This window comes from Sciurus carolinensis, chromosome 13 (assembly GCF_902686445.1).
Source record: "Sciurus carolinensis chromosome 13, mSciCar1.2, whole genome shotgun sequence".
NCBI lineage: Eukaryota > Metazoa > Chordata > Mammalia > Rodentia > Sciuridae > Sciurus > Sciurus carolinensis.
Genome location: NC_062225.1, coordinates 72,044,277 through 72,059,297, shown reverse-complemented (window position 1 = coordinate 72,059,297; position 15,021 = coordinate 72,044,277). Strand labels below are relative to the sequence as shown.

The window sequence follows — 15,021 nt, the reverse complement described above, 5'->3', positions numbered from 1 at the left end:
GGTCTTGCTAAGTTGCTTGGGGTCTGGCTAAGTTGCTGAGGCTGGCTTTGAACTCATGATCCTCCTGCCTCAGCCTCCCAAGCCACTGGGATTAAAGGTGTGTGCCACTGTGCTCAACTGACAAGAAATGTTAAAGTACTGTCCAGTCCTAGGACCTAGAATTCTCTTCCCCTGAGAACTCTGGGCTCCTTGAATGAGGATCAGACAAGGAATTGTGCCCCCACTTGTTATTTAGGGGTTTCTTAAGACCAAAGCTCTAAGAGAGTGGCATCAGGGACCAGTCACTAGGCAGTTGTGATGTCTTGTCTTCAGAGGTAAATGGTAACCTGACTCACAGCAGTGCACAGGATGCTTTTAGATTCTAGATGCTTGTCTACTGTGCTCTCGTTCAAGTCTAGTTTTATTAATGAGTAATATACAAAATCAGAAGAGGGAAAAAAAAAACTATGACATGGTGAGAAAACACACACACACATTCATTGCAAATGCCACTAGAAACAGGTGGCAGCGTTTTGGAGGATGCACTGGCAGTGTGATTCAAGAGACCTAAAACATTCTTATCTTTGGCTCAACAATCATCCTCCTTGGAATAAATCCCAAGGAAATAATTTATTAGAAAAAGTTAAGTCTGGTCTCATTATAGACAATCTTCTGAATCTGGGGAGAAAAGATACCTTGGGAGAAATAACACTTTACTGACTTGGAGCTCAAGGAGTTTATATGATATGTGACTTTATAGAATACAGACATTTTATAGGAGCATAATGTCTTCCACTAAGCAACAGGGACAGTTGATAGCCTAAATAGGACTCATTCAGTGCCAGAAATGACTGGGTGAGCCCAGCGCTCGTCTACAGTTGTGAACCAGCACCTTGATTCAGGGGCTACTAAGGCAGGGTTCTCATTTTGACAGTCAAATAGGGCTTCCCCAGCCCTCTAGGGAAGGTGAATGTCCTGAATGTGGTACTGATGAGCACAAGGACACTTTTAAACTGAGTTCCCAGGGCTCTTCAGGAGGGAAAGTGTGATGCCTAATGTCATGCTCAGGAAGAGACTCAGACAAAAGGAGACTAGATTGAAGGCTTTGTCACTGACCATTGGACAGACCTAGCTGAACTGGCTGCTCAGGGACAGCCTCACACAGAAGCAGAGAGACAGACAGGAGAGACAAGGACTTTGCACTACCTCGCATGCTGCAGGTGCGGGCTGCCCTCCCCACAATCCCCGCCTGGTGATTGGCAGCTGTCTCTAGAGTCCTTGCCTGTGCCCCCCAGGAAACAGATCAGCTCTCGGCCTTCCTTATCTGCCTGTATGAGTGGCCTCAGGGGACAGCTAGTGTGCTGGCAGCTTAAGAGTTTGTCTTCTTGTAAATTTTATTTATTTATTTTTCAGATTGGACAGGTAAGGCAGGGTTGGTTTTTGAGGTGATTTCATTTGTTTATTTTCATTACCTGCAAGGAAGAAGGGGGTCCGTATTGGGTAGGTAGCAGATGTGTTTAGACTCAGGTGATGGAACCCTCCTACGATTCCATCGGCCCCCAGGGGGACGCCTCTCGCCCCTCAATGTGAGCATCAAAATTGCAACCAGGGGCTTCTGACTGGTCTAACCTTGGGTTTGCCCTTTCCTGACATGGAACGTCTCACCTGGGGGGAGTTTGTTTTTTCTCTCTGGTGGATGATGGTTTGGGGGAAGCCAGAGAATGAATCAAAACCAAAAAGCAAAATGAGGAAATCCAGGAACTCTTCCTGGTGGGGAGCCAGGGTCTCTATCAGGCCTTGACAGTGGCCTCTCCAGCTGGGCTGGCCTGAGACCTGTCATGCTCAGCCTCATGTCCCCCCTGCTGCCTCCGTTGCTCAGTCCAGTCCTCCTCTCACAGGAAAGGCAGCTGACGAGCAGCATGAACAAGCTGGCTGGGATGCTGGACTACCTGCGCCAGAAGGTGAGGCTGGGGCTCCTCAGCCCAGTGGGCCTTGGGCAGGCTTCCTCCCCAGCACCTCCTGCAGTGCTTCCGCGGGCTGGCGGGCAACTTCTGGTTTACGCTCAAATGGCCTCTGCCAGGTTGAGGAGATGGGCTCCTGTGAAGGACAGCAAGACCTCAGGGAAAGCAGATCTCCAGAGGACCCCGTTCTCTCAGCCTCTAACATGACAGTGCTCAGGAAATAGCACCTCACTCTTGCAAAGGGTGTTTCTGAGGGAGGCTCGGTTCCTCCCATGGACCCAGTGGCCTTGCCTTTTTCTGAGGCTGCTCTCTGAGCTGGTCTGGGGCAGTGACCACCAGGGGTCTTGAGGAATTGCAGGGCTTCTCTGTCTAGAGCCACCAGAATGAGCTGTAAGTCCTAAGGGGCCAGCATGGTACTGTGGCTCTGTCCTCCTCCTGTGCTCCTGGGGTCTGTGGCCCCATTGACACCATGCTGGGAGGTGCCTTGCCCACCAGAGGTGGCACCTTAGGTTCAACCCCAACCTAACATCTCCCAAAGGGTGGCTCCCCAAACCAGACCCAAACCAGGGGTTCCAGAGGGTCTCTGGGAAGCCCTGGTGACTTGGTAATTGCTCACCTTCTTATCCCTCATGTCCCCTCCTAGGTCCCCAGAGCATTTGTGAACCTGGTGGATCTCTCCGAGGTTACAGTCAGGTCACACTGGCATCAGGGGACTCAGCTCAGGTAAGAGGGGAAGTGCAGTGGGACCAACACCTGCTGTGTGGCTGCCACGTGCTAGGCACTCCAGGGACATTCCATGTAAATTGGTCCCACAAGGAGACACAGAGCATGGAGACCAGGAGAGGTTCTGCAGAATGTGTGAGCTCACACGCTAGCGAGTGGCAGTGCCGCAGTGGGGAGAGCCCGCTGCCAAGTGTTGCTTTAGGGCCCGAGTTAAATCGGGTCTGGTTGATGTAGTGCCAGACCCTCCCTCCCACCTCCCACAACCACCAGAATGATTTGAGAGTTTAAAAAGCGGGCTTAGCAAAACATCTCTAAACCAAGAGGTGTTACTTCTAGAAATTGGATAGAAAATAAATGTAGCCTAAGTGTATTTTAACTTCTCAGATCTTGATTCCTGTGTATTTCTAAAAACTTTTGTAGAATTTAAACTTTTGGACCCAAATCCTAAAATCCTGGCTTTGAACCTGGAAAAGAAGTTCATGTGGAAAAAGTCAGGGAAGAACAGCTGGAGAGAGGAGGGAGAGCCAGAGCTGAGGGAAAGGCGGTTTGGAAGGGGAAGGAAGGAGAAAGAAGTGGATGAGAAAGGATGGGATATGGATTTCCAGGATGAGAGGAATGAGAGGAAGAGGAATCCCAGAAGACAGAGGAGCTGGAGAACCTCCCCAGCCCATCCCCTCTCCTGGGCAAGAGCTCCTCCAGCGCCTCTCAGCTGCCCTTTCTCCTCCCTGGTATTTGCCTCTTCCCCTCAGCAGCCTTTAGACTCCAGTTTGCTCCCTAAGCAACTACTGGAAGCACCTGGACACCCCCACCCACCCTGTCCCTGAGTGCATGCGCATGTGCAAACTCTCACACACACTCGGTTCTCTCGTTCCTGACTCATTCTGACCTGCAGCAGCCCTGGACCAGAGCCCTGCAGTTGCTCAGGGGAGACATCGAGGCTGGCCAAGGCTATAATGAAGTGGTCCTATCAGGTGAGCCCAGTGGGAGCCCGAGCTGCTGGCTCACGGGTCGGGTGGTAATGAGGGGAATAGGGATGCTGGGAGCAATGTGTTAGGTTTGCTCCCCTGGGACTTCTTCACTTGAATTCAGGACCAACAGTCAGGAGCTAAAGAGATAGCAGCTGTGGTTCACTGTGGGGAGCCCACAGGCCCGTATGTAATTCAGGGGCACTCAGTATAGGTGGAGCCAGAGTAGGGCACCATGCCGAGGCCCTAGACAAGAGAGCGAAGAACTTTGCAAATTCACTCCAAAATGCTTTTTGCCGCCTTTTCCACGTGTGCCATCACACCTGTGGCTGGTGATCTGGTTTTGTCCAGGTGGCCCTTATAGTCCAGACTACAGGCCAAAGACCACCCAGAGCTTCCAGAGCAGAGCCTGCCAGTTGACAGAGAGACCCCAACAGAGTCTGGAGGGCTCAATGAAAACCACCCTCATGAGCAAACACCTCAAAGCATGACTCCGACTAACATGTTAATATGATGATTTGTGTGGAAGAGGAAAGTTGTAAATGAAGTTGTGTGACACTTCTTTCACTCCAGAAATGACAGCATTTTGCAGTGGCTCATGGCCCATGCCTCTGCAGAAATCAGACCTTGAAGAGAACTGGGGCCCGGGAGGCTGCCTTGTAATCTTGAACTTCCAGAGAATACTTTTCAGGTCCCTCTCTGGTCTTTCCTGATGCTGGGGTTTCAGAGGCAAGGGGGAATTGGGCATAGGCCATCAAGGTACTCAAAGCAGAGGACAAGAGGGACCCTCCCCATAGCTCGTTTGCGTACCATGCTTGACGAGAGACCAAGCCGGGGGCTGCCTAGGAGCCCCTGGCGAGGCTGGAGCAGCTCTGGCTGGCTGGGGTTCCTGCATGTGCACCCCTCTCTTCTCTTTTCAGGAAGTCTGGGAAAGCCTCCTGGCCTCCAGCAGGTTCAACAGGCAGGAGTCCTTTGCCGTGGTGTTCCAGCCCTTCTTCTACGAGATGTCGCCCTCCCTGGTGAGTGAGGGGCAGGAGGCAGCACGGATGGGGAAGGCCAGGGCCATGTATCTGCTCCCACCTCCCTCTCCCACTCTTCCCAGGGCAGAAGGCCCAGCTCAGTCCAGCTTTTCAAACCCAGGATACATAGTGAAAGCACCCAGAAACCACTCCGGATGCGGGAACTCACGCAAGAGGCTTTATTAAGTGAACAGGCAGAGTTTCTGCCCACAGGGTGAGAGAGAGAGAGAAAATGAGAGAGGGACAGGGAGAGAGAGAGGGAGGGAGGGACAGAGAGAGAGAGAGAGAGAGAGAGAGAGAGAGAGAGAGACAGTGAGAGTGAGCGAGAGAGTGAGAGTGAGGAGGAGAGAGGGAGAGAGAGAGTGAGTGAGAGAGTGAGGAGGAGAGAGAGGGAGAGAGAAAGTGAGAGAGAGAGAGAGAGTGAGTGAGAGAGAGAGGGAGGGAGAGAGAGAGAGGGAGAGAGAGAGAGAGAGAGAAACAGTGAGAGTGAGCGAGAGAGTGAGAGTGAGGAGGAGAGAGAGAGAGTGAGAGTGAGTGAGAGAGAGAGGGAGGGAGAGAGAGAGAGGGAGAGAGAGAGAACACATGCAAGAACGAGAGCGAGGGAAAAAGAGAAAGAATGGCGGGGGAGCTATTAAGTGGTGGAACTTCGCAGGCTAATAACAACAGACCAGTGGCTGGCGAGGAGGTTGGCAGGCTAACAATCAGGGTTGTAAAGTGGTGTGGGGGAGGGAGAATAATGGCGGCTGATGCCCATACATAGTCTCAGGGCTGAGCTGCAAAATTCTCTTATGCTTTGTACACAATTTTCCCAGGGAGTTGCATAGTTGCATGAGGCTGGGCAGCCCCAAGGAAAAGAGCTGGGCCACAGGCCAGATGCGGCTCTGGAATGGGCCAACTGTGTGACTTGAGGCAAGTGCTTTGACCTCTCTGTGCCTTGGCTCTGCATCTACAACACCAGGACTGTTGTCAAGTTCGCAGGAGACACAGTGTCTGGGGCTTGGGAAGTGCTTCGTACCTCTTAGCTGTGGTGATTTTCAGGCTGGCATTTCTACGGGCACCAACTCTTCTCCCTCTGCACACTCCTCCACCTCCATCCCCGAAGGGAGGAGAGTTCGTATTTCCCCCTCCCCCAGGTCATGGGGCAAGTGGCTGCCCAGATCACACAGTCCACGCTTAACCAAGGTTTCTGAGGCTTTGGGGTGTCTGGCGGTAGTTCCTGCCTTGGGGCTCCCAGCTCACACCTGTGGGGATCATCACGTCAACCAACCCCAGGACTCTTTAAACACTGACGTTGTTTAAAGCAGTGGTTCAGGAGGCGGAAGAGAAGGCCTAGGTGACCTCAGTCACCATCCCACTCCGACCACACCAAATTGCTTCCCTGCCACCGGCTCCCTCTGCTCCTATGAATGCCACCCTATTGCTGAGGGAAGGTCCTAAGGGGCAGAGTTGGGCCAGGCCACCCGGCTCCATGCTAGGGAGTGTCCGCAGGTGCAGAGGCCACACAGCCTGGGGGCACACAGGCTCCTATTTTACCTGCTTCTCTTCCAGGAGAGGCCCCTGCGCCAGGATCCCACCACACTTGCCCTGAACCTCTGGAACAGCATGGTGAGTGGGCGGGGATGGGAGTGGCCCATGGGGGGGCAGGGTCACCGTCCCCACGGAGCCCCCTCTGCACTGCACCTAGGCTGTCAGGGAAGCCCGTCACACCTGTGCAGGCCCAGGTCTCCTCTGAGGGGTTTGACCAGCAAGCGACAGGCTTGCGGGGACCCACTATCCTGCTTTCCCCAGAGTCAGTGGGGTTCTGGGCATGGGAACCCTTGGACCTTCCTGTCCAGCCGTCCTCACACGTAGAGAACCTTGTGCAGATTGAAGGCCCAGGGTGGTGCCTGGAACCAGCATAGGCTTCAGAGTGGTGATGACCTGGGTCCCCTCTCAGATCCAAATCCCCTCTGACAGCTGGGTGAACTCAGGGTCTCAGCTGCTTTCTGCAAAACCCTGACTGTAACCCCAACCTGCACGTCCAGTGTGCAGCTTGCTTCTGGCCCACGGGGACTATGCTGCTCTTTGTACTGTAGTGAAGACACTCGTCCCCACATCCTGAAGGCGCCCAGGGGTCTGGGGTTCGTGGGTGGAAGAATGCAGTGCAAGGCTTGGAGCCTCTCCAGGGCACCAGGCAGGGGCCTCTTTTTGTCATTTATCCCTGCCCCACCCCCCATCATCAGAGCTGCCCCAGTTTTAGAATTCTAGTGACAGAAGTTTGTTTTTCTTCTTCCCTGCATTGGAAACATTTCTTCCGTCTCCTCCGCTGGTGAGCTCTCTGGAGTACATGCCAAGCTGCACTTTGGTGTGTGCTTGGCACAGAGCAGAGAGGGAAGGGGAGCCGGCCCAGCAGCCTCTGCGGAGGGAGGCACACTATCCTCTGGAGAAAGCACTTGATTTCTTTGAACAGGAACACTGCGTAGTGGGTCTGATCTTTGGGTAGGAAATTCCCCCAGGAAACCTTTCCATTGATGATCTTCCATGGCGGGCAGAGAAGAACCTTGCCCCTCGGTGAGGGCTGCCATCCTGCCCCCTCTTTCTGGGGGAGAAGGCAGATTCTTCCACTTCAGCCAAATCTCCATCTTTCTCCCATGTGACCTTTCTCCCAACCAGCAAGTGGGCACCTCCAACACGCCTGCCCGGTGCTGGGAGGCAAGGAAGATTCAAGAGACACCAAGTGTGACCTCTATCCTCATGGAACTTAAGGTGTAGCTGGGAAGGTCAGGTGGCCAAAGGGATGTGCTGGGCTGAGTACCCAGAGGCAATATGGAGTCGGAGGTCAGGAGAGGCAATGGATGGGATTAGAAGAGGCTGAGGGTGTTGGGGGAGCTCAGGGAGGGCACTCTCAGTCAGAGGACCTTTGTGGGCAAGGGGCACAGAACAAAGAATGGACCAGATGCAGTAGCAAGGGGTAAGAAGGAGGCTGGTTCCACCAGAGGGAAAATGTGGAGACAGTAATAAGGCCCAGAGAACAAGGGAAGCCCTTGAATGTAAGACAGGGGCGCCGCTGGAGAGCAGCCTGGGGAAAGGGCTGCCTCCTTTCTCCTCCTTTCATCATGCTATTTATTGTCCTTAGTGTTGATGGCAGCAGTGATAGTAACCACCTTTATTGGGCTACCGAGGGAGGTCCCTGTGCACACGAATAGACATACTGCACGCCCGGTGTCTTCCAACCCTCTAGAGGGCCAGGAAGGGAAGCAGGGACACAGAGGGGGATAGAAGGTCTCACTCTTAAGGCCAAAGGCCTGGGGCACAGTTCTCAAGCACTCTAAGAGGAGGTAGCAGCTTTCCTGGCCAGGCAGCTACCCTACTCAGCCACCAGTCCACAGACCCCAGCAAGTCTCTGAGGCTCCTACAGCCCAGGAGGGAAGGGAGGAGTCCCCGTGTGTCCCCTTCCCAATTTACTCACTGGCAAAATGCCAAGCCATCCCACAGCTCTGCTGGAACTGGTCCACAGCTCCTACAGGCCCAAACCCATGCCTGAGAAATCAGGAACGTGACAAGTTAGGGTGAAGGGTACTGGGCAAGGAGCCAGAAAACCTGAGCTCTGGGTCCAGGCCCCCTTTTGGTGGTTTCTCAAGGCGAGTCTCGTGGTCTTGCTGGGTCTCCATTTTCTCTATCTGCCAAAAGAGTCCAATGGCTCTCTGCCAACCTCAGGGGGCTTGTGAAAACCCGAAGCCTTTGGGCCTCCGGGCTCTTCAGTTCACTGACTGCCTTCTTCTGGAGCACAGGGAGGGCAGAAATCTCTGCTCTGCCTCCTTGATTCTGTGTTGGGCCTCATGGGAACCACCAAGGTAAGAGTCAGGTGTGCATACTCCAGGCCCATATTCGCAGACACGCAGCCCCGGTGAGGGCCCCTCCTGGGTGGGAGCAGAGAAGGGCCAGCAGAATCTCTGTGACCACAGGGATCTTGTCTACCACTCTGTCCTGACCACACCCAGGACACACTTGCAGGAAGAGGCTTTTCTGCAACCCCCAGAGCCACAGGCTGCTGTGCATAGGCCTCATGAACATCTTCCCTCCCTGACCCAGATCTGGGGCAAGTGTGAGTTCTGAGGCCCAGAGGAGAATAAGTTCCACACGTGCAAAACATGCCTAGAAGTGTCCCAGCTGCACAGGGCCCCACCCTGCCCCCAGGCAAAGCTTGAGCTCCTGGTACCGAGCTGAGGAGGACTTTGGGTTTGGGACATAACTCGTGCCCTAGGCTCTTTCTGCGGCTGCCTCAATAATTTCTCAGAATTCTTACACAATGGTGGCATTGGAGGGACCCACCCTTAGGGAACTAGTCACAGATCCTTCCAGCAATCACTGACTCCCACCTTAAACCAGGCCTTGAGCAAGGTGCTGGAGCCACCAGGCAGAGTAGGGAACATGGGAATTGCTCACAGGGAGTAAGAACTCCGTTCCTTGAGAGGACTGATAATGGTTGTCCCTCAACCCTCCCACACTCTAGCTAATTTCCTGGTGGCAAAGAAGCAACCAAGGAAATGCAAGCAATTACAGGACCAGAAAGTGAGGTTGAAGCACAGACTGGCACCACTTGTCTTTAAAGCAAAAACGTAGTGTGTGTGCACTTTTGCAAGACAGGGTGGCAGAAGAGGGATGATTTGAAATAACCACACCATTCTCCATCCTTTCTGAGGACAGAGAATCATGGTAGTGTAAAGGAGATTGGTGGGAGCAAGAAGGACGTCTGTGACAAATACAGATATTTTGGACAAGGTTCTTCATAGAAATTGATTTATTGGGAAACTCTATAAATTTTCCTTCTTTGAGATCCTTAAAAAGTAGGCTCAGCTCTACCTGTTCTACCAGAATCCTTTAGATGCTGCATGCTCAAGGTTGCTTCCCAATTATTTTATTACTTAAGTGCTTAAAAGATGGGGCAAAGAATAAAAGCAAGACAGATTAACACGTGGCCTTCAACCGAGGCCCACTGAACATGCCCTTCGCAAGTAGCCCTGAACGTCCTGGGTGCGACCTTCCGTTTCTAGGAGTTTCCACCCTCAGAATAAAACTGAAAGAAGCAGGGGAGCCCAGTTCCTCCCCAGCCCTGGAGCTAAAGAGCTGCCACTCCCTTTCCAAATGTGACATGAATTATATACCGTCTTATCTGACTTGCCTTTCTTTTGGTGAAGCCAGTCCCAGGAGGGGTAAAGTTCCTTCCTGGTTCCTGTTCACGGAGCACAGATGCTAGATAGGAATTGCTAAAGGATTTGAAATCCTTATGGCAGATCAGAACTGATGACTGAGCCAGACAGGGTGGCCCTGCCAGTAGCCTCCTGCATCCCCTGCCAGTCCTTAGAAGGGGACAAGAGGAACAAAGGTGTTACCAGGCCCTGCACTTTGGGCATCAGGACTGACATCAGAACATGAGGCTCCCAAATGGTAGAAAAAGGCACACCTAGATGAACATCTGTGATTCCTCGAGGCCAGGATGTTTTCTTTTAATACATTTATCTATGTATACTGGATGATTTCAAACAGTAAAAAGAACTTTTTAAAAAATCTGCCTCCTTCATCTAACTCTTCAACTGCCTTCATTTCTTTCTTCTCTGCTTTCACCTAGGTTCATAACCTTCTGATGCCCCTTGACCTACCATACACTTTTGGGTGGAGGGGAAGGTACTAGGCATTGAACCCAGGCCCTCAGGCATGCTAGGCAAGTGCTCTACCATAAGCTGCACCCCCAGCCCTTTTATAAATTTTATTTTGAGATGGGCTCCCTAAGTTCCAGACTGGCCTTGAACTTGCGATCCTTCTGCCTTAGCTTCTGGAGTTGCTGGGATCACAGGCATGTGCCACGGGGCCCAGCTTATACCACATACCTTTTGTCTGTGCTGTGAGTAGCCTTCATGGTGTTCATTTAACTAGCTGCCATCAGAGTTGGTACCACACCACTCATCCCTAAATTGCTAGTTATCTTGGTTGGTTGTGAGGAGCCATGCTGTGTTCCATGTCATTGTGTCTCTGCATCCTGGTTAGAGATATGGATTGGCTTGACCCAGGTCCCATAACTCATCTCCCCTGCAGCTGTGCAAACTGTGATGGCAGAGGGTCCTAATTCCCTACCAGGAATGGCAGTACATTGTTGGCACCCACGTAGGTGATGGGCTTGGGGCGGGGGGACTAGGACAAGGACACGCAAAAGCCCTCGATTTGCCCTTCCTTCCCGAACCTGCTCTCTTCTCTGAGGGATATTTCATCACTGAACTGGCCAAAAGCCAGGCAGCAGGAGAGGACAAAAAACTGCCCTCTGTAACAGGTCCCTACATGACCAGGGAGCTGTATGACCCCCTGTGAGAAATTTGTTTGGATCCAGAACAACAGTGTCATGGTCTGGCTATGATGAGCTGCTGGGGCTGGCTGGGCCCCACCTCACCCTCTCTGTGTTCAGTTCCTCCGCCTACACTGTCAGGAGGGAGGGACCAGCAAGTTCCTTTAATGCCAAGAACTCACCAATCCTTCACAAACAGTGGCTCTCCAACCTGAGTGGGCCTCGGAATCCCAGGGGCCTTGTTACAACACTGAGGCCTGCACCCCCACCCCAAGCTTCAGACTCAGTAGGTCTGGGATGGGGGCTGGAAATGGCATTTCTCAGGAGTTCTAGGTGACACTGATGCTGCTGGTCCAGGGGTCAAACTCAGAAACACTAACCAGCGATTCTCATGGTACCTCAGAGGCCTGCTGCCTGTGCAAGACCTTCTGTTCTAAAGGTCATCTAAAGGTCATCTTCTTTTCCAGATAGAGCCAGTGGGACAGAAAGATGAGCCACTCAGCCCAACAGAGAGGAAGCCAGTAAAATGCCCCTCTCAGGTAGGAGGATTGGTCAGGGGTGAGGGACCAAGTGACTTTGCTGAGAAGTGGAGTCTTCCCTGACTGGGACATTAGCCTCCTGAGAATCTTGGGTCTATTCTTCTGGGTCTGGGCCCAGTTTTGCCTGTGTGGCTGCCCTAAGGTCTATTCTGGGGTCCACTAGAGCAGTTCTAGAAGACCCAAAGTCCTCCACACCTGGAAGGCACAGGAGAAAGTCACTACTCACCTGGCCACCAGGATGGTCCTTCTCACCTACTCTGTTTCCCTGGCTCTGGGTCCCAGATGCCATTTCCAGCCCTCCCTCTCTCTGGGTGGGGAAGGAGTCAGGGATGACGACTTCTCAGTGGTTGTGAAGATGAGTCATTGTGTGTCTTAAACATGTGTCTGATATGTAGCAACTATATAATTCATGTTGTCAAATGTGTGGACAAGAAAATGACTGAAAATAAATAAATGAGATGCCTTCTACCTTAATACTAGTTAATTTGGCTCTGTTGATCAATCAGTTAATTTTTTGTTACCAGGCAGTAAGAAGTGTATAATTCACCCTGTTTTCCTCTTGGCTTTGGCGGCCAAGAAGCTTAAAATTAAGTTCTCTTCTCATCGTGATGCATGTACTTAGCCTGGTAGCACCAACTTCCAGGGTCGTCCAGGGTAGAGAGAGCCAAGATGCTGACTTGCAAAGGGGGCATTTCAAAGCACGAGTGAGCTCCTTCAGGGAATGAATGGGCATCACAGAGAAGAGAGGCCAGACGATGGCTTTGTCACCATTGAAAGATGTGAATGCTCCCCATTGGCCAAAGGTATTGCTGGACCATAAGCTCTGATTATTGACGGATACAATTTTCTGGGTCATGATTACAACATGTGACATTTCTCTGCAGGAGAGCCCCTATCTGTTCACCTACAGAAATAGCAACTACCAGAACAGGATGCTACAACCCCAAGGGAAGCTTGAGGTAAGGAAAGTTCTTTTGTGATTGACAAATGAGCAGATGAATCAGGGGCTGCACCCCTTGTTGAGTCTTTGGAATCTTCCAAATTATTCTTTATGTCCTTGAATTCCATTTACCTCTGGGCACTTTGGGAGCTGCAAAGTGCTGGAAGCTGCCATAGATGTCCAATGTTCAGTCAGGACAGTCTGGGGAAAGTGATGGATCCAGTGTGTGGCTATTCCTTTGGTGTCTGAAGCAGATCTTTCTCTTAGAACCACCTCGGCACCTGGTGTTGTCGCATGGTGGGGTATCCATACTGCTTGGTATTGCCTGTTCCCAATTTGTTGGATGCAAGACAGCATTCCTCCAACACTTCCCAAATGTCTGACAAGCTCTTCTGAGCTCATTGGAACCCTTGATCTGACCAGAAAACTAAGGATGGGAAGAAAAATGTGGTGCAGTCAGGAACCAGACAGCATGGGGACCAAAAGGCCTTAGGAGTGGTCCACACCCACAGAGGTCATGTTGCACTTGCTCATGTCTTGCTAGGGCTTATCTCAGGCGTGGCTTTCTGATACCTCCTGTGGAGATTAGATAGAGCACTCTGCACTCCTCTGAGGAACCAAGAAATACTTAAAGGTGGATACCTTTGTTCTTGGGGAACTAGGTGGACCAAATAGACAGGTGGGCCTGACCCTTGCCTCCTTATTTGACGAAAGAGGGTAACATTTACTCCAAGTGGTGAAAGCTAAATTGACATTTGGGCCTTCACCCCGAGACCCCCATGCGAAGGACTTGGTATGTCGACTGGTCCCAATATCATAGCACTGAGTCACATCGAGGAGGCAGCATTGCACGGGGGGCTAAGATAACTGGCTCTGGACTCTTCGGTTCACTAGCTGAGTGTCAAGAGCAAGGTCCTTCGCCTTTTCATGCCTTGATTTTTTTTAACCTGGGAAATAGTGACAGTAATCATCCTACCAGTTATGAAATCACATTCATAAAATACAAAGCATTTATAATATTTTCAGGCATAGCATGAGTCCTATATAAGAGTTACTATTATCATCTGATAGGAGGGAGTAATAAATTCATTCAGGATACACTTAATAAATACAGGCTATGTACTTCTAAATGCAGGCTCAGTATGTGCAGGGATTCAGGGCCAGTACCCAATAACTGTTTGTTGAATGAATAAATAGAATGATAGATTGATTCCAGGCATGGAAATAAAAATCTATCTTGGGATATTATTTGTCCCAAGGAACTCAGTTTGGGAGAGAAAGAAAAAAGTCAACAAGCAATTATAGCACAATATACTGAGAACTGTCAATTAAAGTTTTTGTGGGGTATTCTGGAAGCACAGAGGAAGAGAAACTAACTCAGACATAAACAAGACTTTCCTTAGGGTCTCCATGACCTTGGCCTTGAAGGATGGCTAAGGTTGAACCCAGTAGATGGAAGGGGGAGGAAATGGAAGCAAGGAAAGAGGAGGGGGAGAGTAAGGATAACTGCTTTGACCTTTTTGCATGGAGGCCTTGGAGAGTCTGGAGACCTTGGTCAAGGTTTGCTGGTATAGGGTGTGGGTGGCCTCTTAGGTCATGGGAGGGAGAATGGACTTCAGGCTGAAGTTATTATGGAGTAGTAATTTACTTCTTCCCCAACAAGTACTTGTTGAGCATCTTCTGTGCCTGTCACTGTTCCAGGCTTTAGGACACAAGAATAAAGAACACAGACAAAACTCTCTGGCTTCACAGAGACTTTGGGCAGGGGAGCACCATAGCTGTGTTCTATTGAGAGAGGCCAAGGCTGAGCTCAGGCCAGGGAGGAGGCGCTGGAGAGGAGGCGACAGATTTGGGAGCTCTCAGAAAGGATGCTGTGGGCAGTGGGATAGGAGGGGTGAAGGGAAGGGAAGAATCTTAAAAGTTACCAAGGTTTTTTTTGGTTTTTGTTTTTTAATCTTAAGTGATATTTTTCAAAATAGAGGCCCACTTTGGTCCAGTTTCCAATTTAACAAAATCCATTTCTTCTTATTTCTCTGTGTGTCTCATTTCAGATGACAGAAGGAACAGAAATCATATGTCCTGACAAGGACCCCTCCAACACGGTCCCCACCTCAGGTACACAGCTTGCATCAGTGAATTTTAAACTCATGTGGAGGCTGAAGTCATCCAGGTCAGAGCAACCTCAGGTTGACAAGGCGTCCTAATCCCACAGAATCGGAACTACTCCCGAGGGGATCTGCAAGGACAATAGAAATTGTTCTGTGTGTGTGTTTACAAGGGCTTGCAGGTATTTGATTATTATTTAAAATGTGATAGCATCGTTATCAGGAAGCATTTATTTAGCACTGATCCCATGTTAGGCCATGTTCTGCAAAGAGCCCAAGGGCAGTTGAGTGAATTGAGGTCATTGTCTTGAAAGCAAAGTGACTCTGTTCCCCATGAAAGGAAAAGTACCTTTAAACAGAGGGAGCAAAACTAGCCAGTCCAAAATTCCACCCAGGTTACCTGCAGAATGCACTCGAACGCTGCACAGTGCACATAGTTCACCCTGTCCTACGGACATGCTATTCTCGTGCCTC

General features: G+C 51.0%; 1 protein-coding gene across 1 annotated transcript in view; it reads left to right on the top strand.

Annotated features, from left to right (window-relative positions):
• The window catches only part of Plb1 (phospholipase B1), a 130,595-nt gene that overhangs the window by 41,508 nt on the left and 74,066 nt on the right, over positions 1 to 15,021 (top strand). Inside the window, exons 11-18 of the mRNA XM_047523424.1 lie at positions 1,878 to 1,940; positions 2,584 to 2,663; positions 3,556 to 3,634; positions 4,549 to 4,647; positions 6,196 to 6,252; positions 11,431 to 11,502; positions 12,387 to 12,461; positions 14,494 to 14,557. Coding sequence (XP_047379380.1) covers positions 1,878 to 1,940; positions 2,584 to 2,663; positions 3,556 to 3,634; positions 4,549 to 4,647; positions 6,196 to 6,252; positions 11,431 to 11,502; positions 12,387 to 12,461; positions 14,494 to 14,557 — 589 coding nt within the window. The remainder of the gene's footprint in view (positions 1 to 1,877; positions 1,941 to 2,583; positions 2,664 to 3,555; positions 3,635 to 4,548; positions 4,648 to 6,195; positions 6,253 to 11,430; positions 11,503 to 12,386; positions 12,462 to 14,493; positions 14,558 to 15,021) is intronic.